At 42.7% G+C, this 27,633-nt stretch overlaps 1 protein-coding gene across 3 annotated transcripts in view; it reads right to left on the reverse strand.

The window, feature by feature from the left end:
* CCDC141 (coiled-coil domain containing 141) overlaps positions 1-27,633 on the reverse strand; it is a 324,021-nt gene that overhangs the window by 102,571 nt on the left and 193,817 nt on the right. For all 3 annotated transcript variants that reach the window (XM_029605900.1, XM_029605899.1, XM_029605902.1), the window contains exon 8: positions 8,213-8,385. In XM_029605900.1, coding sequence (XP_029461760.1) covers positions 8,213-8,385 — 173 coding nt within the window. The remainder of the gene's footprint in view (positions 1-8,212; positions 8,386-27,633) is intronic.

The raw sequence follows: 27,633 nt of genomic DNA on the forward strand, positions 1-27,633 counted from the left end.
GGATTGCAGAAATGACGTCCTCACTCCTCGCTCGATCACCAGGGAGTTGTGGTAAGTCGGGGGGGGGGGGGGGATTAAGGAGGGTGAGGGGGTTTATATTTTTATTTTGGCTCAACAATCGCGATTTCCCACATATCGAACATATCTATGTTCGATATGTGGGAAATCCGATCGTTTATGTCGAATCAATTTTTTAAGTAAAAAAAAAATATGAGTTGCGTTTTACAAATGCGGTCAATCCGAATGCACACCCCTAGTAGCCAGTGTACACTCTGTAGTATTGGAGTGACATGATCAAAGGCTTTAGTTCTGAAAGCAGATGGGCAGCTATGTTTTGGGAAAGTTGAAGTGGTCAAAGGGTGGAAAGTGGTAAACCAGCATAGAGAGCGTTACAGTAGTCTAACCCAGTTAATACGAGGGATTGGAGAACTGTACTCTGTCTTGTGCTTGTTATTTATTTTTGTTGTTAATGGTATGACTGTTTGTTGTACTTTATGTTTTCAGATTATTTTATGTATGTTTTATTGTAAATCGCCTAGACCTATTTTGTGACAGGCAATTGATAAATTTTAATACATGAAATGAAAATGAAATGTGCGGAATGCATTATGTTCTAGGAAGGGTTTGATGTGTTTCAGTAGACAGATTTTATAGAATGAGGATGCTGCTACGAGTTGAATATGGGACTGCATATTGAGTTTGGGATCAAAGTAAACTCCAAGGTTACGAGCTTTTTTGTGCTATCGATCGAGATGTGATTTGGAATGTTGAAGAAGGAAGGATTACCTAGGAATATGATTTCAGTTTTTAAGTGATTCAAGCTTAGCCTATGGTGAAACAATCAAGACTTTATCAACGTTAGACAGAGAGTGATGAATTTTAAGGTTGAGTTCCAGTCATACCATGTGGGAAAAAAGAGCTGAATATTAGGGATGTGAATCGTTTTAGGACGATTAAAATTATCGTCCGATAATTTTAATATCGTCTTAAACCGTTATGGAACACAATACAATAGAGATTCTAACGATTTATCGTTATAAATCGTTAGAATCGTGAGCCGGCACACTAAAACCCCCTAAAACCCACCCCCGACCCTTTAAATTAAATCCCCCACCCCAAATGACTTAAATAACCTGCGGGTCCAGCGGCGGTCCGGAACGGCAGCGGTCCGGAACGGGCTCCTGCTACTGAATCTTGTTGTCTTCAGCCGGCGCCATTTTCCAAAATGGCACCGAAAAATGGCGGCGGCCATAGATGAACACGATTGGACGGCAGGAGGTCCTTCCGGACCCCCGCTGGACTTTTGGCAAGTCTTGTGGGAGTCAGGAGGCCCCCCCCAAGCTGGCCAAAAGTTCCTGGAGGTCCAGCGGGGGTCAGGGAGCGATTTCCCGCCGCGAATCGTTTTCGTACGGAAAATGGCGCCGGCAGGAGATCGACTGCAGGAGGTCGTTCAGCGAGGGTTCCGGCGCCTCGCTGAACGACCTCCTGCAGTCGATCTCCTGCCGGCGCCATTTTCCGTACGAAAACGATTCGCGGCGGGAAATCGCTCCCTGACCCCCACTGGACCTCCAGGAACTTTTGGCCAGCTTGGGGGGGGCCTCCTGACCCCCACAAGACTTGCCAAAAGTCCAGCGGGGGTCCGGAAGGACCTCCTGCCGTCCAATCGTGTTCGTCTATGGCCGCCGCCATTTTTCGGCGCCATTTTGGAAAATGGCGCCGGCTGAAGACAACAAGATTCAGTAGCAAGAGCCCGTTCCGGACCGCCGCTGGACCCGCAGGTTATTTAAGTAATTTGGGGGGGGGGTTCGGGAGGGTGGGGGATTTAATTTAAAGGGTCGGGGGTGGGTTTTAGGGGGTTTTAATGTGCCGGTTTTGCGATTTTACGTTTTTTCGATTTTTCACGATTTTTCACGATATTTTACCCCCCCAAACGGCAACAATACGATTCCCTCCCCCTCCCAGCCAAAATCGATCGTTAAGACGATCGAGGACACGATTCACATCTCTACTGAATATCATCCACATAAAGACAGTATGAAATTCAAAGTGTGGATAGTAACTGACAAATTGGAGAATAATACAAAAATCTGCGGATGATACCAAAATATGCAACAGGGTAGACACCCAAGAAGGTGTGGAAAACATGAGGAGGGAACTAGCAATCCTCAAAGAAAGTTGCCCCGATCACTTATGTCAGATTATCAATCAGTCATTAAAATCTGGGAAATTCCCTGATATATTAAAACAAACTTCTGTACTGCCCATATTAAACAACAATACCTCTTCATTTATGGATTTTACTAATTTGAGACCCATCGCTTCACTGTCCTTCTTAGCAAAAACTCTGGAATCAGTCGTCTTATTCCAACTAAAAGACTATCTAACTGAGTACGTCATATTAAATCCAAACCAACATGGGTTTAGGAAGGGGCACTCAACGGAGACTCTCCTTCTCTGCTCATTTGATACTTTTCTTAGAGGATTTGATTCTTATACTGAATATGTTGTGATTTTCTTAGCCATCTCAGCAGCATTTGATATGCTGGACCATAAAATTTTGGTATCTGTTCTTCAACATATAGGAATTCATTCTACAGTATTGAGTTGGTTCGAAAGTTTTCTTACCAATCGCTCTTGTCAAATTAATATCAGTTCCTATCTCTCCCAATTTTACTCTCAATCAACAGGTGTACCTCAAGGCTCTTCATTGTTGCCTATATTATTCAATATCTACCTTTTACCGTTGTGTCACATTTTATCTTCTTTAAATGTGCAATACAAAATCTATGCAGACGATATCCAACTATTTGTCCCTTATTAATCATCCTGGCCGGAGACTTTTTCTTTAATCCAACTATACATTAATACCATTGAACAATGGATTGCCCATAATCGCTTAAAACTGAACAAGAAAAAAACTGAAAATTTATTTCTTAGTTTTATAGCGAACTCATGTAATACTCCCCCTGCTAATATAACTTTGGGTAAAGATACCATTCAAATTACTAAAATTGCACGGAACTTGGGAGTTTGGATTGACTCCAACTTATCTTTATCTCAGCACATATCCAAAATAGTAAAAAACTCATACTTTAAACTACATAAAGCGACTACGGCCTCTATTATTTTTCCATGATTATAGATCAGTATTGCAAGCTTTGTTCTTTTCAGGAATAGATTACTGCAATGGATTATACTTAGGTCTACCTGAATCAACTATTAGACCCCTTCAGCTAATCCAGAATTCAGCAGCTAGACTTCTTATAGCTACTCCCATTAAACAGCACATTTCTCTTGTCTTACAAAAATTACACTGGTTACCAGTTAAATTCAGAATATGGTATAAAATTATCACAATTATTCACTCTTTGTTAAATAACATAGACTCTCTTTGGCTATGCTCCACACTACGAGTCTACAAACCCTCAAGAGAACTTAGGTCAGCCGGGAAAAATTTATTAGAAGTTCCCACAGTAAAAATGGCTGCTCTAAATGTAACAAGACAAAGAGGGGCGGATTTTAAGAGCCCTGCTCGCCGAGAAGCCTATTTTACATAGGCCTACCGGCGCGCGCAGAGCCCCGGGACTCGCGTAAGTCCCGGGGTTCTCCGAGGGGGCGTGTCGGGGGCGAGTCGGGGGGCGGTCCCGGTCGTCGCAGCGTTTTCGGGGCGTGTCGGCAGCGTTTTGTGGGCAGGTACGGGGGCGTGGCTATGGCCCGGGGCGGTCCGGGGGCGTGGCCGCGCCCTCCGTACCCGCCCCCAGGTCGCGGCCTGGCGCGCAGGAGGCCCGCTGGCGCGCGGGGATTTACGCCTCCCTCCGGGAGGCGTAAATCCCCCAACAAAGGTAAGGGGGGGGGTATAGACAGGGCCGGGCGGGTGGGTTAGGTAGAGGAAGGGAGGGGAAGGTGAGGGGAGGGTGTTAGAGTATTCCCTCCGAGGCCGCTCCGATTTCGGAGCGGCCTCGGAGGGAACGGGGGTAGGCTGCGCGGCTCGGCGCGCGCCGGCTATACAAAATCGATAGCCTTGCACGCGCCGATCCAGGTTTTTTAGTAGATACGCGCGGCTCCGCGCGTATCTACTAAAATCCAGCGTACTTTTGTTTGCGCCTGGAGCGCAAACAAAAGTAGGCTATTCGCGCTCCTTTTAAAATCCGCCCCAGAGCCTTTTAGTAGCTGGCCCCATTCTGTGGAATGCTTTGCCGGATTTTTTAAGACAAATACATAACAGAAAGGAGTTCAAGAAAGCACTAAAAACATATCTCTTTAAGGAAGCATTTGGGAACCCCGAGTCAATTAACAGTAGCTAATCTCAGAGAGATAAAGACAGCCATACTTTGCACCTTAACCACTAGGAAGCTTAACTCTTATTTCTTCTGTTAGTGTAGATGCTTATTTCCTACACTAACGTTTGCTATAACCTTTTTATAACCTTTTATATATATTTACTATATAGTAAATATAGTAAATTTAGATCAAAATGTTAACTGTATTTTTATTCTAACTTTATTTTATTTCTTTTATTATTTTATTTTATATATTAAATTTAATTTAACTTTTATTTTTACTTTTATTACTGTAAACCACTTTGGTCAATTTTGTATTGGTAAAATGGTATATAAATATGTTAAATAAATAGTAGCTAAGATTTAATGCTAAAAAATGTAGGGTCCTTCATATGGGCTGCAAAATCCAAGGCTGCAGCATAATACAGGGGGTGAAATTCTTCTGTGCATGGATCAAGAGTGAATCTGGGGGTGCTCATATAGGATGATCTTAAGCTGGCAAAACAAGTGGAGAAAGATGCTTGGTGCATAAGGAGAGGAGAGGAATTGTCAGCAGAACAAAGGAGATGATATTTTTACCCCGTATAAGTCTTCCCGGTAAGGCCTTATTTGGAATACTGTGTATAATTCTGGAAATTGCATCTTCAAAAGGATATACATTGGAAGAATTTGGTCCAGAGGGTGGCTGCTAAAATGGCCAAATGTCTTTGTTGTAAAGCATATGGGGACAGACTTAAAGATCTAAACATGTATAGAGGATATGCGGCATAGGTATGATAGAGGCATTTAAATACCTCCAAGGTATTGCTGTCAGAGATTTTTAAAGAACAGCAGCAATGATAGCTTACACTTCCAGCACTGCTCTCAGAGCAACACTAAAATCGTCCAGGATCTCAATACAAGTATACTGCGAACCTGGCACCAGAAAGGCATTTTGAAAGGTGGTGGTTGTTTGGAAAGATATGTGTTGGGAGGGAGAAGATGCATTCTGATTTTGGTTAGCTGGAGAGGGGGTGGATGAAGACTGGTAAATGGACCATAGCTATTTTTATTTCAAATGTTACTTGGAAGCAGGGCCGGTGCGTCCATTAGGTGAACTTCGGTGGTCGCCTAGGGCGCCGAGCCATAGGGGGCACCAAAGAGCAGCCACGTGGTTCCGCAAGCGGGGCCTGTTCCGCTCACGGCAAACAGAAATAGAGACTGTGTGGTTCTCAGGCTGCTGCTCGCAGCCCTGAGAAGCACACAGTGTTACGCCCCCCCCCCCCCTTCCTGTTTCGGCACTGTTTCTATTTCTCTTTGCCGCGAGCGGGATAGGCCCTGCTTGCGGCACCACGTGGCTGCTCTTTGGTGCCCCCTATGGCTCGGCGCCCTGAGAAGCACATAGTCAGTGCCGAAACAGGTGGGGGGGGGGCGCAACCGGGGAGGGGGCATAACTGGGGGGGGGGGGGCGACAGCGCAAGGGTCGCCTAGGGCCCCTAATACCCTTGCACCGGCCCTGCTTGGAAGGGTGTCGGACGTGTGGTGGCGGGGGAGGAGGCTTGGCCCAGTAGAGCCCATTTTTACACATTGGATGGGGGTCTAGGAATTGGGCCCCCAGGCCTATGCACCACATTTTTTTTAAAACACTAACACCACTTAACCAGCTATATTCTTTTGCTACATAGAAACACAGAAACATGACAACAGAAAAAGACGTATGGCCCATCCAGTCTGCCCATCCATTCAATTAATTTAGTATTAGGGGGTAGGTTTCAAGGGCACACAAACTTACTTGTTCTCTTCGGAGCATACATCCGGCTTGCACGTCTCCCATGCTTAACTCTCTATCCTAGGGTGAATTCTTTCTGTGTGGGGAAGCTCTTGCTTATTGCCCAGACAATGGTGTGTTTTCCCCATGTATTGTAAATAGCTGCATCCTAAGGGGTAAGATGCTGGCACACCAGGCAAGACATGGCTCTGGGTGTTAAAATAAAGTTTACTGACTTTGCAACAATTAAATTAAAGTCCAAGTTGTCCATAATATCGAAATTACAGCTGATTGATGGTACAAGATGTGATTTTATCTTTAGGTAGGTATCCTTTATTTCAGGCATCTGGGTGAAGCTTCCCATGGTGGTGTTAAGTGCACAAAGCTCTCCCATCGGTTAAATGGAAATTCTATTGGAGGGGTCTATTCAAACACAGAAAAAAAAACCAGTCCTACCTGAATCCATCTCATTCTTGGATACTCAGCCTGTTTTGATCCCATTAGTGGAGATCTGATTGGGGTCTACCAATTTTGATCATTCTCCTTAGATTTGTTGTGTGGGACTTCTCTTGCAGGAAAAGTCTCTAGAAAGAGGAGATTAGGCTATTCCAGCTCTGGATCTCCATGGGGAGGGGTGAGTCAGAATAATCCTCCCCAAAACCAATTGTCTAAAATACTTTCTTTAAGGAAAACTAGATTCATCTTCAGCTATCAACATTTCTCTCAGAAGGCGCTGACATCGGTCTTTCCCACCTAGGGAGTAGAGTGGAGCTCATGGGTCTTCAGTTCTCTGGATGGAGAGCCCCAAAGGGGACTCTGGCCCAAAATCTATTTCTCTCTCTGTAACTAATAGAAGAGGGACCGTCTGGCAGGGAGTGCATGATGAAGGATCTCTTCAAACTTAAGGTGCATGTTGAGGCTGGGAGGTCTTACCAGAGAGTTGAAGAAAGAGATCCTCACTGTTAAGAGACTTTCTATAACTGACCACACAGGATGCTAAAATGACTGCACTAAATAGGATGAGGCGTCCAATCCAAGCCCTCCAGGCTGAAGGGGCAGAGAGGCATGGAAGGCTCATAGATATAAGATTCCTAAGCAAGGACCTAGGGCCATCTAGTGGCTGATCCAAAGGGGGTACCACATATAATTCTAATCACTTCCTTAGAGATCCCCTCTATTTATCCAATGCCTTCCTAAATTCAGATACTGTTTTTGTCTCCACCACTTCCACTGGGAGTCCATTCCATACATCCACACACTCTGTAAAGAAATATTTCCTAAAATTACTCCTAAATCTAATACCGTTATCTCATCTCTTCACCTCTCATTCTAGAGCCTCCTTTCCACTGAAAAAGATTCAACTCCTGTGCATGAAAACCTATAAGATATTTGAATGACTCTATAAGTGTATCCCCATATGGTTTAGAACAAAGACTACTGACCATTTTAGTAGCCACCCTCTGGACCGACTCCATCCTGTTTACATTCTTTTGAAGTGTGTGTCTCCAGAATTGTACACAGTATTCCAAGTGGGGTCTCACCTCCCTGTTTCTGCTGACCATTCGTCTCCCTATGCAGTCACGCATTTGTTTGGCTTTTACCATCAATTTATCCACCTTTTTGGCCACCTTAAGATCATCAGATACAATTACCCCCAGATGCTACTCTTCCTTTGTGCTTAGAAGAATTTCACCTCCAGTACTGTACCTTTCCCTTGGGTTTTTGCATCATAAGTGATTTTACAATATGAAAAATATTTGACCTTTCACTTCCTAATGGTGCAATGAACAAAATAGTGGCAGAAGAATGATGACCTGGACCCGCCTCTACTGGCAAGGATCAGGTCCACCTTTGAAGGTGAAGACCAGGGGATTGTTGAGCAACTGAACCATGCAGGCACCTGATGCAATGAAGGAAAGTCTGCACGGTTCAACCAGTTTGAACCTGTGCGATTCTCATGGTGTGTGGGAGTCACATAAGCTCAGTTGGACTGAATCATGTAGGCACACCCTAATCATGGCTGGACAGTATCCGTTTCACTGCTTAGGTGGCTGCTGTCCCTTCTCCCCCCTCCCTCACTCCCAGCAGGAGCTCTATCTTGGGAATCAAAGTATATGTAGCAAGTCTCTGTGATATTTTGAAGAGTGACTCACTTCTAGGAAGCAAATGAGCTTTCCAGACTTACCTTCTGGAGTCTCTTTTCTTGATTAAGGTCTGCCCTTTTTGCAAAGCATCCTCTGTGCAATCTTTAACTTCCTTTTGTAGGTCTTTATGCTTCATGGCCATGACAGGCTCACTTAGATCCTCTGATTTCAGCAGTTTCAGGTAAGCATCAATACTTTCAAGTTTATCAAATGCCTGGCAAAAATAAAGTTATAATTTATTACTACATGTACTTACTTGGTGATGAGAAAGTGGGCTGTTAGGTTGCACGCAGAATTAGATAATAACTCTACAATTATAATAAATGCTTTATCCCAATAATTTCTAACATCTTTTTGGCATAAAGAAGAGTTGTGCCTATAATTCTGTGTCATGTCTGTAACTTTTCTGTTGCGACAGTCGCTGCCCAACGTCTCCACGCCGCCCACCTTACCTCTTTGGTTGATGGAAGTTTGGCTGCCGCTGCGTCATCTTGCCGTTCTCCTCCGGCATCCCCTGACTGGCCAGACGCTGCCTTCCGCCATGTTCTCCTGAAGCCTAAGGGCGCGCGCACGGCGCGGCCCCGACTCAAGTACCAGCTGTGGTGCGAACCTCAGGGGCGTCCCCCTGAGATGATGTCATCCTCACCGGATACTTAAGGTCTTTCGTTTTGCTAGCTATTCGAGTTAGCAAAGGTTAAGGTTTTCTTCGCTTCCTCCAGGTATCGCTGCGGATGGGATTCGCTCTCCGCATACCTTGCTACTCTGCCTCCTCGGAATTTACCAGGGGTACCCGCTCCTCAGGGGCCTCGCTCTCTCTCTTGCTTTTCAGGTCACAGTCTGGAACCGGTACTTGCTCCTCGAGGGCCCACGTTCCCGCACCTGCTACCGAATACAACTTCTGCCAGGAAGTCACCACTGCCTACAACACCAGTGAGTTACCATCGCTCTCTCAGAGCGTTCCCTGGAACCAGGTACTCGCTCCTCGAGGGCCTACTTCATTCCAGCCCCTGGGCTACTTCAAGAGACTATTGTGTGAGTGTTACCATCAAGGTTCTGTTCCTGAACTCTGCGTACTCTGCCTACTCACTATATTCAGTTTTTCTACAGCTCAGCCATCCTGGGATCGCTGTTCCAGTGCCTGAGGGACTACAGCCCAGCCGGGCTCTTCCAGCTCACTACTGCCACCTCTGGTGGTTCACTATACAGTTTAATAAAAGATCTAGTGTGTGTCTGTCTCCCAACTCTGAGCCTGACCGGTGGTCCCTCTCGGGAACTTCCCCGGGGGCGTGGTCATCTGCCACCGGCCCAAGGATCCACCCACAATTATCACAAATAATAACATTTTCAAAACTCATAAATCACACAAAGCAGAATAACTGATGCCTGTAACCAAAGAATGGGTAATCAATAATCAAAGAAGCAGAACACCTCTCTATTATAATCAAAATTGACAAAAGAGAGGGAAAATGATCAAAGCCCAATGTTAATTTCAAACCCACTCAATTTTTTGGCAAATGACAATATCATAAAAAATGTTTGCTTTAAAGTTTACATCTGCAGCCTCTCGCCTCACAATGGGCCGCAAGCTTCAATCAGCTTGTAAAGCAGAATGTAATTTCTTTTTAATCATTTATTGTCATATTGCCTATCACTAATCTAAACTTTATTCAAACAAATTACTTATCACTAACCTCTAAATGGCTACGGCGCCATTTTTGAATATGAGCGGTGAGACATTGTTTGTCCGGGATACTGAAGAATATTGGCCGTTTCAAGCAGGGAATAATTTGACTTACATTTCACGTTGAATTGGCTAAGTATTCCTCTATAGAAGATTCATGGTTGAATTATAGTGAAAAGTGAGAAGTAACAAATTTTTCACACTGGTATACCTTTTTTAGGGGTGTTTTGAATGAGGTTAGTGATAAGTAATTTGTTTGAATAAAGTTTAGATTAGTGACAGGCAATATGACAATAAATGATTAAAAAGAAATTACATTCTGCTTTACAAGCTGATTGAAGCTTGCGGCCCATTGTGAGGCGAGAGGCTGCAGATGTAAACTTTAAAGCAAAAATTTTTTATGATATTGTCATTTGCCAAAAAATCGAGTGGGTTTGAAATTGACATTGGGCTTTGATCCTTTTCCCTCTCTTTTGTCAATTTTGACCAAAGAATGGGTTACAGGTAGAAGACTACATATATTATAAACTAAACTGAAGTAAATTCATTCAACTATAGTAACTAAAGCAATAGCTGACTAGCATGTTGAACATTTTTTCTGGAAGGAGAATATACCACAGATTTTACAGTAGTTGTGTGATTACCAGTAATCTATTGCTTTGTGGATTTCAAGAGTGTAATTATGTACAGCTCTTGTTAATGTTTTTATTTTTTGCATGACTGATGTAGCGTGACCATGGTAAACAAGGTACATGACCAGAACCAACCCCAAAACCAAGGAAATCTTTTGCTTCCAGTTTGGAAAAGAAGTGAAAGTAGTAATAAGTGACAACACTGAAAACATAAATCAGATCTTGGCATGGAGTAAAAGCAAAGCATGCCCTTATCTTTCTGTGTTCCAAGATAAATTACACAAGCAGTGAGGTACAATGGTTGCAAATAATTTGATATACAAAAATAAAATATGTAGGAATTGGCTGCATACGTTCAATCAATTGGGCTTATAACACATAGGTAACTAATACAGAAAACAGCAGTTTTTATGCAGCTAAAATGTTATGCATTTAAAGTCGGGGATTTTCATCATAAAGTCTGGACGTGTTAAAATCCTTGAAAATTCACTCTTTCATAAGTCTAAGTTAAACTTTAGATTCATTCTTTTTAACTTGGACCCACAACTACTTACTTCAGAAAAATTTAACTTGGAGTGGCATCTAATAAAACAATAAGAGAGATGTGATCCGAGCGCCACCTGGTGTTTAAAATACATGCTTTCAATCTTAATACAGAGTGTTTTCAAGTAATACATTTTCCAGCTGACATCTACACTGGCAGAGGGCTGTCATCTAGAAAGCAGCGGGTCCTGTCCTCAATCCCTGTGCCCACTGTGGGGAAATCTGGAGCAATCCAGCACTGTCTGTGGAATCATGTGTGGCTCTCTGGAGGCTCACCTTGCCAAAGTGGCAACCAAGCAAATGAAAGCAGTCTATTTAAGAACCAGAACTTTTCTGTTACCTTGTACGTGCGCCCGAGGACGGCAAAGTGAGAAAAGCAAGAAGAATATTTGTCTGCCTCAAAGATGCTTGAGGTAACAATGCTGTACTATAACAGCTAGCTCCAAGTACATTTATTGTGCCATTATAAATCAACAAAATAAAACATTCAGGTAATTTGTAAACTTTTAAAATGTAGTGTACAACAGGTAAGGAAATATTCTACTTAGACTGCACAGCTGAATGCCATTCTGTTGAATAAGAAACCTGAACAGCATTCTGTCTTGGCCATCTGTCTGCCTCCTAGTGCTTGTCACTGAAATTCTTTCCCACTTGTTAGCCAATCTATCCCTTCCTACTCTGCCCAACTAATACTAGATTCTTCATAAAAACCTTACCTATGTCATGCTGATAAATCCAAAAATGAACAAAACATGTCTTAGACTGCAAATTTGAATTGGCAAATTTATTTCCCATTAGATGTTTTATTTACTTATTATTGAATTCAATTTATAACCCGCTTAATCTGTACAAGACACCTGATGCAGGGTACAACATATAATCATAAATAATAACCACATACTGTAATTTATACAATCACTGATAAATAGATACAAATAAATGCATCTGATAAAATTATTAAAACCAAGGCACAATATCCTTAATAAACTACATAGAATCCATTCATTTTATGCTATCAACCTAGAATCAAAATTAATCCAACAGATAAACTAAACCAAATAAAGACTTATTTTCTTACAGAACCCAAAGTAAGATTGTGTTTCTCTGACATCCTGTGGTAGATTTTCCTACAGATGTAGACTGATACAATGAAAGGCATATTTGCGACTGCTAAGTGAAGGAGTTGCTAAAAAACACAATTGAAATGAGTAAAGAGTTCTGCCAGGGCAATAGGAATGGAGATGGACATAAATCTCCGTAAATAAATTGTAAAACTAAACATAACATTTTAAAGAGAATGTGAAACCTAATATGAAGCCAATGTAGCTGTTTCAGGATAGGATAGGATGTATTACTAGCTGTGTGATCTGAAAGGAAAACTGGCACCCACGTCCTCATTTGCATGCAAGCCACAGAAAAATTTTAGGATCTCATATCTGTACTTTTGCTTGAAGTTATATTCAACTTAAAGAGTATTTGCAGTTGTGTAACAGGTACAGACAGACAGGTAAACGCTTCAATCGGTCAGGTTTTCCATTCGTCCGGCTGCAAACTGCCTGAGGCCTAAAAAAGTGTGCAGCATTTAGATCATAGTTGACTAAGGCCAGATGAAGACACTCTCCTAATTAGGGAGCAGAAGGGGTAACTTAAGCCTCGTTTGTTACTTAGAAGAGTTCCAGAAAAGGGCTACCAAAATGGTGTAAGGTTTGTATCAGAAGCCATATGAGATGAGACGTATAAATCTAAATATGTATACCCTAGACAAAAGGAGAGATATGATAAAGACATTCACATATTTAAAGGGTATTACTAATCAGTGATTAATAATCCTGTGATTCTGTGGCCATTAGAGAAACCGCATAATTAACCTGTTGCCACATAATTTACAATCTGCTACACAACAAAGAAATTTAAGGCTTCCCCACCTCCTAATTCAATCATCTGAAGAAAGTTACAAGGTGTCTGCTTTCAGTCTCAGCTCTCTCTCTCTCTGTTTTTTCTACTCCAGTGCTCCCCCTTACAAACAGCCTATAGAGAACAGGAGCAGAAGGAGTGAGGCTGAGGCTGGAGCAGACAGAGGCTCATTCAGTCCCTCTCTTTCCATTGTTCTCCCCCCCCCCCCCCCCTTCTCCTGTCCTGGAGGGAATAAAGGAAGGGGGTGACGTTGGAGAATGTTTGATACAAATATATGTTAAATCAAACCAAAGATGATTTTGTATAATTCCTGGATGGACTGATGTCCCTTTAGAAGAATGTCATCTTTCTACAAAGATTTTTGCTCCTGTATACACCAGTTGCAAAGACCCGGATGTGTTTTGGAAGTCTATAGATGCTGGTTTCCCACAGCTGGCAGAAAGGGCATTACTTTCAATTCATAGAAACCTTAATGTTTGGCACTACTACTGACAAGTTTCAAACTTTTGTTAATTCAATTCCTTTTTGTGTCTGTTACAATGTGCCCAATATACATACACATATCTTTCTGGTAATTAACAGCATGGCACACTTCTGGTCTCAGAGCATTTTCAGCATACATAAAGTAAGCTCATATATTCAGAAAAGACTTTTTCAATAAAATATAAAAAGGATAGTTGCATTGGATTTCAATTAAAAGCAAAAGTGCATTTCACAGTTAAAAGTTTGTAACTTATTAGGCCAATATTCCAAAAATATAGGCACCTAACTTAGGGGGTCATTTATCAAAATGCGCTAAGGCGTTTTTGCATGCGTTAAGGGCTTATCGCATGCGAAAACGTCTTTAACGCATGCGATAGCACCATATCGTATGGTGCGATGCAAATTTGGAAAAGAGGAGGAGATAGGGGTGGGCATGCCAGTGTGCAAAATGCTATTGCACAGACTTAATGCTGATTTTAACTACACCTTTTTGAATAGTGTTAAGCCATGTACTAGCTTGTATTACCAGGCGGTAAGGTTTTATTGCATTTTGTGATGTCTCCTGAAAGGCCTGTTTGGGTAGATTTAAAGAGAGGGAGAGAGACTAGCCATAGTAGCCTCTCCCTAGATAGGTATTTGTATCCCTATGGTAGGCCCACCTAGTAACTTGAGGTGAGGGTTAAGTATCAGTGTAGGGGGTTAGGGGCCACTTTAACATTCAATGTGAGACATACGAACAGTACAGTGGTCTCTTGTGAAGATCTGAACACCGACGGAGAGAGGAAACTCACTCCAAGATGAGATTTGTGCAATGTTCTCTCCACCTAGCTTGATGGACTCTCTACCTGGGTAACATCAAGCTAGGTGGAGAGAACATTGCACAATCTCATCTTTGGGTGAGTTTCCTCTCTCCATCGGTCCTCAGATCTTCACAAGAGACCACTGTTCTGTTCGTACATCTCACATTGAATGTCAAAGTGGCCCTTAACCCCCTACACCATTACCTAACCCTCACCTCAAGTTACTAGGTGGGCCTACCATAGGGATACAAATATATATCTAGGGAGCGGATACTATGGCTAGTCTCTCTCTCTCTCTCTCTCCCCCCCCCCAGTGGTTGAATACAGTTAGCACAATGTGTACTAACTTAGCTCTTCACATAGGTACATTAGCATAAACTACACCCCTTTTGCTATCGCATGCGATACTTATCGCATTTTGATAAATCCAGACCTTAGGAGGTTAATTTCCAACTTGCACATGGTGCGATGTTAATTTGGAAAAGGGGAGAGGAGTTTGGGGCAAGATTTCTGTCAAAGTGGGCTGATATGAGAGAGAGAGAGAGAGAGTAATTTAAATTCTTCATGGGCTTAGCACCTAAATTTTGACTCCTTAAAAGACTCCTAAATTATGGCTCCTAAAAGTGGATGAGGACAGACCAGGGGAACAAGTTTAGGCACTTGGTGCTAATATTATTCAGCACTGAGCACCTAAATAAAGCACCTTAATCTAGGTCATTGCAATATCTATACTAACTTTAGGGGCCTCAAGTTAAGGTGCCCATGCATTTGGTAAATTTCATATTTGTAAATTTTGTATTTGTATAAATATTGTTTAAAAACAATGAGCCCAATTTTATAACAGCATGCACACTTTGTATTTTGAACACATGGATTTCAGCCATAATTCTCAAAGCGGACTTATGTATGTAAGTCCTTTTTGAGAATTAGCGGACTCCATATACCTTAGTGCGGCATAGGAGCACACCTGTATGACAACTAGAGAGCAGGTATATATGTGCTCCATGTGAACCTTTATATGCATGCTTAGGAAATTCAAAAGTACATACACATATTTCCCATGCTCCCAACTCTGCTGCTGAGAAGAGCTCTTTGCAGTATGCATAAAAGTACACTTGAAAATTGCTTCAGTGTTTACGAAAGAGAGCTCTATCTCTAGCCGTGCCTAAATTATGGAATTTGATGCCAATAGAGTTAAGACTGGAACCTATTTGTTGGGTTTGTGACATAGTGTGGATTCTTAGTCGCAGTGGTGATTACTCCTCCCATGGGGAGGGGCCCCGTGGGGAACCACAGCAATAGACTAGACTCAGAGAGCAGACACTTGAGAGGGAAAGCTTTATTGTACTGCTGTAAATAGATACTTGCACAGGAACAGATGGCACAGAAGTCCAGCAATGTGCCAATAAGCTCAGACAGTCTCAGATGTACTAGTTGGTAGTGTTCCGCAGAGCGGGATAAGCTGAACCTGGAGGATGGAAATGGAGGGCTGGAGCACAGAGGTACTCACTGAAGAGTAGTGCAAGAATCCTCCTGGTAGATGATGAAGGCAGGACCAGAGGTCCGAGATGCAGTATACCCTGAGCTGGATAGGCCCTCGAGGAGCGAATACCTAGGAGCGCAGATGATCCTGAAAAGAGAAGATAGACCTCCGAGGAGCGGTTGTCTAAGTTAGTTAGTAGAAACCCCGAAGGGTAGATGGAAGCGCGAGGCCCCCGAGGAGCGGGTGCCCAGAGCTTCTTCAGGAGCGAGATACCCCAGAGAGTAGCGAGGAATCCAAGCATGCAGCTTAGACGCGGTCAGAGTACCTAAACCGAAAACCTTGCTAACTCGTTCGTTAGGAGCAGAGCGGAGGCTTAAATACCCAGAGGTATTGATGTCATGCGGTGGGGATGCCTCCGAGGTTCCCGCCATGACCTGTAGATAAGCATAGGCAGCGTGCGAGTGCCCTAGGAGGCCATGGGAAGGAGTATGGTGGATGGGGACGCCCATGCTGTGTTGGAGATGCAGAGGCTTTCGGCACTCTGCACCGGAGGCATCCATCTTACCCATGAAGGAGGAGAAAGGTAAAAAATAAGGGAGGCAGAGCGGTCGCAGCCATCTGCAAACGACGGACGCAACACTATTTTTTCAACTTAAAAAAAACCCCCTCAAAATATGGCTTCTCAGACAAGCATTTGGAGAAGATGGGAATTTAATACGTGTGTAAATGTTTTTGAAAATTACCCCAATGCAAGAGGCTTTCAATAAAAAACTGACTTTTCTTGCATAGTCAGAGATGTGAATCTTTATGCAAAATTATGCAAATTTGCCACAGGCCACAGAATTTTGAAAAAATTGCTATCTCTTGCTGCAGAATTTTGAAAATTCTGCTGCAGGATAATGGGAGGGGCCTCTGTTAATAATGCACAAGAAGTCAACTTGTTTTAAGGGAAAGTGCTAAAAGAAGAGATCATGATATGAGGCTCCAAGAGGAGATAAACTGATCCCCTCCACTAGGCAGACAATAAGAAATGACCTGCAGAGAGCCAAGCAATGTAACATCCTCTATAGTAAACTTCTGGCAGACCAGCATTAGATCAGAGGGCAAGCTACAGGAAACAGTAGCAGCCCTTTAAATACTTTCTATCTTTCTTAGTAAAATCTAAGTTGTTATACATGTAAACACATGGAATGATGTCCTCCCCAAAGAGCTCATGCTGTTAACTACTTAATTTTCCTTAAGCCCACTTCTTTCCAGGATTCCTTGCCAGAAGAAAGACTTTTCTCCAAGGCACTTAGGGCCTCATTTACCAATATCGCATTGGTAACGCATGAAGGGGCGTTTCCCATGCAAATGAGGCTTTTTTCGTGCAGTGGGGAAACTTCGCATGACGCGATTCGCGAATACATTTTCCGCAAATCACGAAAACATCGCAGCGCACGAAGTTTCCCCACTGTGCGATAAAACACCCAAAGCATCATGGCAGTGCACGAAAGTGTCCAGACAGCCTATTTCAGGGGAGGGGGAGAGAGAGAGAGAGAGAGAGAGCAAGAGCCTTGCTATTATGTCTATTCCCTAGACAGCTATTTGTATCCCTATGAGAGGCTCACCTAGTAACTCGAGGTGGGGATTAGGTATGCGTGTAGGGGGTTGGGGGCCACTTTCACATTCAACATGAGACGTACGAACAGAACAGTGGTCTCTTGTGAAGATTTGATGGCCTTCTGAGTGAGGAAACTCACTCCAAGATGAGATTTGGGCAATGTTCTCTCAAACTAGCTTGTTGTTGCCCAGGTAGAGTGTCCATCAAGCTAGTTTGAGAGAACACTGCCCAAATCTCATCTTAGAGTGAGTTTCCGCACTCCGAAGGCCATCAAATCTTCACAAGAGACCACTGTTCTGTTCGTACGTCTCATGTTGAATGTGAAAGTGGCCCCCAACCCCCTACACTCATACCTAATCCCCACCTGGAGTTACTAGGTGAGCCTCTCATAGGGATACAAATAGCTGTCTAGGGAGTAGACATAATAGTCTCTCTCTCTCTCTCTCTCTCTCTCAGCAGGATACTGAAACAGGCTGTCTGGAAGTGTCGTGAACCGCGATAAACCTTTACCGGCCTCTAGCGCACAAGGTATCGCGAATGAAAGGGTTATAGCTATTGGCCACGTTAGGAGCCGCGCTAACACTGCGGCTGTTTCGCTGCACACGATTACTTTACATATGCTCCGCCCCCTGCATACAAAATTCGCAAATCACGTTAACGGCTGTTAGCGTGATTTGCGAACTTATCTCCTGCGGTAACTCCTTGGAAAATGACCCCCTTAGTGTAGTTAAAACAATCTTTAAATCCCCCAGTAATAATCACACTGGAAGCTGATTGTGGTTCCAAATTAACTTTACTGAGAATTGATGAAAATGCTCATTTGCTCATTTACTCATCTGTCTTCAGCACAGTCCATTTACATGTTTAATTTTCCAATAAATCTGAGACTTTGTAAATTGATGTAATTTGTTCATTCCTGATTCTTTCCAATTGTAGAAGTAGTTTTTAGAACTCCCTCCCAAACTTGGTGGATGGGAAATTTACACCCATCTAGATGACATAAATTAAAGGTGCTTAAATAAGGTGAACCCACAGATGGAGGTGTATCAATTTAACAGTGAAAGAAGAGCCACAATGTCACAGAAAATGAGGTTTGAAGATCTTCATATAAGCATAGCAAAGCAGAACATCAAAGCATCGTAACTTGGCTTAAATAGTCAATTTCGCCGCTATAAAGCTATGGTAGCTTTTTAAATCATCGGTGTCCAGTAAACATCAGTCTCCAATAACTTTTTTAAAGCATTTTTTAAGAATTACAAATAAAAATGAGCTTAATTAACCATATACTGCACATGATTTTCGGGGGAATAATCATATGTGATGCTTACACATAGATCCACAGTGTTGTTTCTTATCATATACAGCCTGATGCGATGTGCATTTCATTTCCTTCATCAGGGACCAAGTCCATGCATAATGGGGTAGATTTTCAAAGGGATACGCGCGTACCCCCCGAAAACCTACCCCAAACCCCCCCCTCCCCTGCACGCACCGAGCCTATTTTGCATAGGCTCGGCAGCGCGCGCAAGCCCCGGGACGCGCGTAAGTCCCGGGGCTTGCATGGAGGGGCGAGTCGGGGGCGTGCAGGGAGTGATGCAGCATTTCGAGGGCGTGTCCGGGGGCGTGGTTCCAGCCTGGGGGCATTCCAGGGACGTGACAGCGGCCCCTGGACCAGCCCCCAGACCGGAACATGGAGCACAGCAGCCGGCCTGGTGCGTGCAAAGTTACGCCTGCTTCGAGCAGGCGTAACTTTCGTGATAGAGGTTCGGGGGAGGTTTAGATAGGGCAGGGGGGGTGGGTTAGGTAGGGGAAGGGAGGGGAAGGTGGGGGGAGGGCGAAGGAAAGTTCCCTCCGAGGCCGCTCCAATTTTGGAGCGGCCTCGGAGGGAACGGAGGCAGGCTGCGCGGCTCGGCGCGCGCAGGCTGCCGATTTTGGGCAGCCTTGTGCGCACCGACCCCGGATTTTAATGGATACGCGCGTATCTATTGAAATCCCACGTACTCTTGTTCGCGCCTGGTGCGTGAACAAAAGTACGCGTGTGCGCAGATTTATAAAATCTGCCCCAATGTGCTTGTGGTTCTATAAAAGTAAACCAATGAGTCCTGAGAAGCCTAATATTTTAAATAGCTCATAAACATAACTCATATAAGTTACCTACAATTGCTGAGACTTCCTACTTGACCAATACTCCACTTCAGTTGATGGACACCTTCTGCACCCTCCATCTCCACTTGCTGTGGTAGCTCTTTGTTGCTTTCCTCATCCCTCTTCCAGTTCCTCCATCTTCCTTTCATCTTTGTGCTCAAGAGACATCTGCTCTGCCTTGGCTAGGTCTGGTTGTTCTTCTGTTAATCTGTAATCTCCTCTCATAGGGTGCAATATCTCTCCTGCTTCACCCACTCAGGTGCCTATGCAATAAAGTGTACTCAGCCTAGTGCACAGGTCCACAAACAGTTGGACATGTGTTTTGGAAGCACTAAGCTAACACCCAATGCAGAAGGGGATTAGTACGTCCAAAACGTGCGTCCAAATTCGCACATCGATAATAGCACTTACCACAAGTAAATGCCCCCCGATGCAGAAAATCCCCACTCAACTAATGCACCCCTGTTAACGTGGCAAATTTAACACCAGTCCCGGAACTGGCATTAAATCGCAAGTCCTAGAGACAGAATCCAGATGTATTCCACGCATTAAGAAAGGTGGAAGGAAGGCAAAACGATTACCATCATGGTTAAAAGATGAGATGAAAGAGGCTATTTTAGCCAAAAAAAATCCTTCAAAAATTAGAAGAAGAATCCATCTGAAGAAAATAGGATAAAACATAAGCATTGTCAAGTTAAGTGTAAAACATGGATAAGACAGGCGAAGAGAGAATTTGAAATGAAGTTGGCCATAGAGGCAAAAACTTATAATAAAAACTTTTTAAAATATATCCAAAGCAAGAAACTTGTGAGGGATTCGGTTGGACCATTAGATGACCGAGGGGTTAAAGGGGCTCTTAGGGAAAATAAGGCCATTGCAGAAAGACTAAATTATTTGCTTCCGTGTTTGCTAATGAGGATGTTGGGGAGATACCAGTTCCGGAGATGGTTTACAAGGGTGATGAGCAAGACGAACTGAACCAAATCACTGTGAACCTGGACGATGTAGTAGGCCAGATTGACAAACTAAAGAGAGGCAAATCACCTGGACCTGATGGTATGCATCCTAGGGTACTGAAGGAACTCAAAAATGAAATTTCTGATCTATTAGTTAAAATTTGTAACCTATCATTAAAATCATCCATTGTACCTGAAGACTGAAGGGTAGCCAATATACCCCAATCTTTAGAAAGGGCTCCAGGGGCGAGCCGGGTAACTATAGACCAGTGAGCCTGACTTCAGTGCTGGGAAAAATAGTGGAAACTATTCTAAAGATCAAAAGTGTAGAGCATATAGAAAGACATGGTTTAATGGAACACAGTCAACATGGATTTACCCAAGGGAAGTCTTGCCTAACAAATCTGCTTCATTTTTTTGAAGGGGTTAATAAACATGTGGATAAAGGTGAACCGGTAGATGTAGTGTATTTGGATTCTCAGAAGGCGTTTGACAAAGTCCCTCTTGAGAGGCTTCTAAGAAAACTAAAAAGTCATGGGATAGGAGGCGATGTCCTTTCGTAGATTACAAGCTGGTTAAAAGACAGGAAACAGAGAGTATGTTTAAATGGTCAATTTTCTCAGTGGAAAAGGGTAAACAGTGGTGTGCCTCAGGGATCTGTTCTTGGACCGGTGCTTTTCAATATATATATATATATATATATAAATGATCTGGAAAGGAATACGACAAGTGAGGTTATCAAATTTGCAGACGATACAACATTATTCAGAGTAGTTAAATCACAAGCGGATTGTGATACATTAAAGGAGGACCTTGCAAGACTGGAAGATTGGGCATCCAAATGGCAGATGAAATTTAATGTGGACAAGTGCAAGGTGTTGCATATAGGGAAAAATAACCCTTGCTGTAGTTACACGATGTTAGGTTCCATATTAGGAACTACCATCCAGGAAAAAGATTTAGGCATCATAGTGGATAATACTTTAAAATCGTTGACTCAGTGTACTGCAGCAGTCAAAAAAAGCAAACAGAATGTTAGGAATTATTAGGAAGGGAATGGTTAATAAAATGGAAAATGTCATAATGCCTCTGTATTGCTCCATGGTGAGACCGCACCTTGAATACTGTATACAAATCTGGTCGCTACAACTCAAAAAAGATATAGTTGTGATGGAGAAGGTACAGAGAAGGGCAACCAAAATGATAAAGGGGATAGAACAGCTCCCCTATGAGGAAAGACTGAAGAGGTTAGGGCTGTTCAGCTTGGAGAAGAGATGGCTGAGGGGGATATGATAGAGGTCTTTAAGATCATGAGAGGTCTTGAACGAGTAGATGTGAATCGGTTATTTACACTTTCAGATAATAGGACTGGGGGAATTCCATGAAGTTAGCAAGTAGCACATTTAAGACTAATCGGAGAAAATTCTTTTTCACTCAACGCACAGTTAAGCTCTGGAATTTGTTGCCAGAGGATGTGGTTAGTGCAGTTAGTGTAGCTGGGTTCAAAAAAGGTTTGGATAAGTTCTTGGAGGAGAAGTCCATTAACTGCTATTAATCAAGTTTACATGGGGAATAGCCACTGCTATTAATTGTATCAGTAGCATGGGATCTTCTTGGTGTTTGGGTACTTGCCAGGTTCTTATGGCCTGGATTGGCCACTGTTGGAAACAGGAAGCTGGGCTTGATGTACCCTTGGTCTGACCTAGCATGGCAATTTCTTATGTTCTTATGGGTGTGTTAGCTGAACGATTTTCTGCTTCCTCCTACTTGCGAAATTAAGAGCTGGTTTGGCATTAATGAAGGAATGATGCATGCACTTCATGAGAGGTGGAATAAACCTAGAATATATTCAGTGAAATCCCAGAGAATATATCTGGTCATGGCCTGAGTGCAGCGGTACAACTCTGCTTTCACATAACCGAGTGAAAAAAATCAGGATGACTTCAGTCTAACCCACTCTCTGCTATGCAATAAATTTACCACGGTCCTCGATCTCACACACATGCTGCAAGAAGAAAAGCTTTTTGAAAAACCGATCCAGCTTTCCTCTGTTCTGGGCTCCTCTTCCTCCACAGCCAATAAACACCTAAGCAGTGAGGTCTCCGACGGCCAGCAAATCTGCACTAGAGACCACTGTTCTGTCCGTAGGTCTCATGTGGAATGTGAAAGTGGCCCCCAACCCCCGACGCTCATACCTAATCCCCACCCCGAGTTAGTAGGTAGCCCTCCCATAGGGATTCAAATACCTATGTAGGGCATAGGCACTATAGTAAGGTGCGCTCTCTCTCTCTCTCTCTCTCTCTCTCTCTCTCTCTCTCTCTCTCTCTCTCTCCAGAACTATCGTGGATGGCGATAATCCTTTTCTGACCCGTAGCGCATTCCATAACGCGAATTTGAGGTTGTAGTTATTAGCCGCGATAGCAGCCGCGATAACACTGCGGCTGTTTCGCCGCACATGACAAACAGGTTCCCGCTTTACATATGCTCCGCCCCAACTCCGCCCCCTGAATACCAAATTACTAATTTGCATTCGCAAATCGCGTTAACAGCTGTTAACGCGATTTGCGAATTTATCGCACGCGGTAAAGTGCTTGGAAAATGAGGCCCAGTGTCTGTTTTTTCCTATCAGCCATGTTTAGCCTCTACTATAACATAAAAAAATCCTTCATCTTGATGCTCTTTCTTTTAGTCATGAAATCTCCATTAGCCTATTGTTATGTTTATTCACAGATGTAACTCTCTTTAAGTACTCTGGTAGGAAAGCGTGTCATACATCTTTTGGTAATAATAATAAAAATAATTACCTGGGAAATTTCTCAATATTGGAAATGACCCTTCCCTTCCACTATGTCTAATCTGGACATTGTAACAATGGTCCTTGTTTATTTATTTACAGTATTTCACAGTACTTATAGTCCACCATTTTACCAGGATCTGTACATAGCAGATTACAAAAAACATAACCAAATTAAAACAACCCAATATAACATTAAAATGGGCCATTATATTAGAATAGTTTCTTTAAAAGATCCTACAGAGCAACTAAAGCCAGGGAGAATGTCTTGGGGAAAAAAAATTGTATATTGTGGCAGGACTGTTCTTAACACCTGTGCAGTTGCTAAGCTCATTTGCTTTTTATGACTTGGGTCATATTTAATCATTAAGTCCTACCATCTCAATACCCTTATTTTTAAATTTTGTTTTAGAAAAATGCAAATAAAAAGAGAGATCATGACTCCCCTCTGTTCTTGATATCTTTAGTTCACAGTGTTCATGTTAGATTCATATTATGAAACAAAGAGACCAGCCCTTCTTGATATCTTTAATTGTAAATAAGTTCCTTCTGTATTTACGGTTGTTTTTTTCTCTCTCTCATGCTACCTGCATTTCCCTCTTTCCTCTCCTATCTCCCCTACCCCTCGCCTCTTTCTTGCCTGCTCCCATCCCCTGCCCCCTGTTCATTGTAATTCCTCCTTCTTTGAGTTATTTGTAAACCGGCGTGATGTGCCTTACGAACGTCGGTATATTAAAAGCTGTTAAATAAATAAATAAATAAATAGCAATGTTCAAGTTAGATTCCTAGTGTTCATGTTACATTCATAAGTGTTCATAATATGAATTTAACAGCAAGCAATCAATCACATGATGAATAACAGGTAATAAAGCAATACATGAATGAATAAGCAGCGTCGTTCCAAGTGATGAAATCAATGAGTCTAATTATAAAAACACAGATCATCAAGATGCAATAATTGTAAATCCAAATTGCCTCTTCGAATAGATGGCAAAATAGTGTCCACGATGAGAGATTCACAAGAATGTTGATAATCCATACAATGTTGGACAATTGGAACTTCAATGCACTTGTTATTCACACAACTGAGGTATTCAAATCATTCTTATTCAAAAGGAAAGAGATGTCTTCCCGATATATAAGAAAAAAGCACAAGGGCATTGAAATAAAGTATATGACTCCCCTGGAATTACAACTAAAAGTATGGTGCAACCTGATGGGAGCTCTATTGGAAAAAAATCAATGGAGACCCCGTAATCACTTGACCACAGATAATGCAATCGCGATTGCATTTAACGAACCCATCACTGATACCCCGTGGAGTTTAGCATGGGACAGATAGCTTCCGAGGTTATATGAGATTGAACCAATAAATCTCTTAAGTTTCTCGCACGTTTATAAGCAAACATAATATGAATGTAACATGAACACTGTGAACTAAATATATTAAGAACAAAGGGGAGTAATGTTCTCTTTTTTTATTTGCATTTTTCTAAAAAAATAAAATAAAGAAATAAGGAGTTTTGGAGTGGGAGGACTTAATGATAAAATGTGGCCTGATGCAATCAAAGCAAATAAGAGCCAAGCAACTTTACAGATGTTATGAACGGTCCTGCCACAATATACAATTTTTTTTCCAAATAATTCTCTCTGGCTTTAGTTGGTCTGTAGGAACTTCTAAAGAAACTAACAAAGTCTATCTGCGAGTGCTGATTGAGTACCATAATTTTTGTTGCATTTCACATTATTGGAACTCAGTATTTGGGGTAATTGCACCATTATCCTGGAAGCCACTCACCAGGACTCTTTCTGGAACTCTATAACATGGGCAATGAAACCATGTATCAGGGGTCTCCCTTAATGATAACCATGACTCCCTTTTAAAACTACTTTGGTAATTTTATATATCATTTTCCCTGTGATTATGTCAAATTTGATTGCTTCACTGTTGCCAAGCAGCTCTACCACTCTTACTCCTTGCACTAGGTCCTATATTCCACTGAGAACAAAATTTAAAGTAGATTCTCTTATTGATTCCAGGACCTGATACTCCAAGAAGCAGTTATTTAAGGCATATAGATATTTCAACTCCATAACACAACCTGAGGAGACATTCAATCAGTTAATATTAAGGCAAATGAAATCTCTGTCTAATCTCTAATCCTTTTTTTTAGCACCACAAAAAATACTTCCACACCTCTCCTTTGATGGAACTGAATTGCTCTGAGGTCATCTTTTGACTTGATGTTCCTGTTTTTCCTGTGTCACCTCCAGTTTACTCCTCCCTTGCAGAAGAATAGTTCTTATTGTATGACTTGGTGTGCCTAGTGCTTGATATCCACTTGAGAACCTGAATATCCAGGAAAAGTTTATTGTTGAATTAAAGTGAAATGCTATTGTTTGGTCTTGTGATGTCTCCTGACCAATCACAGAATTTCATTTTCAAGTGACTGTATTACAAGTTAAAAAGAATATCTAAGTGAATAGATAACTTCTTCATAAACATTAGGATATAGTGTATATAACATTAGAGCCCCACTGCAAACAAGGCAACACAGCTGTCCAAATTCCTAGAAACAAATCTCATTTTCACAAAATGGCAAGCACACATCATTACAGGAGTCCAAACATTCAGCAGAGTTGCTTACCTGCAACAGGTGTTCTCCCAGGACAGCAGGATGTAGTCCTCACATGTGGATGATGTCAGACAGAGCCCTGTCACAGAATACTTTTGTCAAAGTTTCTAGAACTTTGACTGGCACACTGAGCATGCCCAGCATGCCATAATCCTTGTGGCCACAGGGGTCTCCCTTTAGTCTCGTTTGTAGCAAAAGGTGCAAGCAAAAAATAAAATAATAAAACGATTTCGGACCCAACTCCATGGGGTGGCGGGTGGGTTTCATGAGGACTATATCCTGCTGTCCTGAAAGAACACCTGTTACAGGTAAGCAACTCTGCTTTCTCCCAGGACAAGCAGAATGGTAGTCCTCACATGTGGGTGATTAGCAAGCTACAGGCTGACTCATATTTGTTTGGACCAACAGCGTACAACTTGTGCAACAGGCACAACAACTGGTGTACTGTTGGTAAAAATGAGGCAGCCTGAAAATCACAGCAGGTGGATGTGGAAGGAGTTGGGATTATACTGGAAATAAATTCCTGAAGATGGATTGGCCAAAGGCAGAGCCTTGACGTCCTTCCTTATCCAGGCAGTAATGTGCTACAAATGTGTAGAGAGAGCTCCATGTTGCAGCTTTACAGATCTCAGCAAGTGGTATTGAACGATAGTTTGCTACTGACGTTACCATGGCCCTTACTGAGTGTGCCTTCACTCATCCCTGAAGGGGAAGGCCTGCTTTGTCATAGAAGAATTCGATACAGTCTGCTAGCCAGTTGGAGAGAGTTTGTTTGCCCACTGCAACTCCCGGTTTGTTTTTATCAAAAGAAACAAAGAGTTGGGTGGATTTCCTATGGACTTTAGTGCGGTCTAGGTAAAATGCAAGTCATGTTTACAGTCCAAGGTGTGTAAAACTCTCTCGCACTGGTGAGAATGAGGCCTTGGGAAAAAGGTGGGCAAGACTAAAGACTGATTCAGGTGAAAGTCGGTTACCATCTTGGGAAGGAATTTAGGGTGGGTATGGAGGACCACTCGGTCATGGAGGAACCTTGTATAGGGTGAGTATGTGACAAGTGCTTGTAACTCACTGACCCTTCAAGCAGATGTAATGACTACTAGGAAAAGAACTTTCCATGTAAGAAATGTAACATCGCAGGAGTGCAAAGGTTCAAATGGGGAATGCATGAGTCTTGCAAGTACTACGTTTAGGTCCCTTTCATGCCGTGGTTTTGAGTTATGAGATTGGGTGCTCTGCCGAGGCGAATGGGTTCTCAGATAGAGAGGTTGAGAAGCATGGGAAACCATACTTGTCGAGGCCAGATTGGGGTTATGAGTATCATTGATCCCCTGTCCTGTTGTAGCTTCATGAGAGTTTTGGCCATTAGTGGTATTGGAGGATATGCGTATAGGAGGAATGTGTTCCAGGTGCGAGCGAAGTCATCCATGGCTAACATGTTTTGTTGCCTGTGCAGGGAGCAGAATATGTCCACTTTATGATTCAGTTCAGATGCAAAGAAGTCGATGGCTGGTTGACCCCAGCATTGGAAGATTTTGCTCACTACTCAGGGATCCAGAGACCACTCGTGGGGATGGAAGCATCGACTGAGGCGATCTGCTACTATGTTCTATATCCCTGCCAGATAAGTAGCCCGGAGATGCATGGAGTGTGCAAGGGCCCAGGCCCAGATCTGCACAGCTTCCTGGCAGAGCAGATAAGAGCCTGTGCCTCCCTGTTTATTCAAGTATCACATTGCAACTGTGTTGTCTGTCTGTATGAGAACAATCTTGTGTGAAATGCAGTCCTTGAATGC

The sequence above is a fragment of the Rhinatrema bivittatum genome, chromosome 6 (assembly GCF_901001135.1).
Source record: "Rhinatrema bivittatum chromosome 6, aRhiBiv1.1, whole genome shotgun sequence".
Taxonomy (NCBI): domain Eukaryota; kingdom Metazoa; phylum Chordata; class Amphibia; order Gymnophiona; family Rhinatrematidae; genus Rhinatrema; species Rhinatrema bivittatum.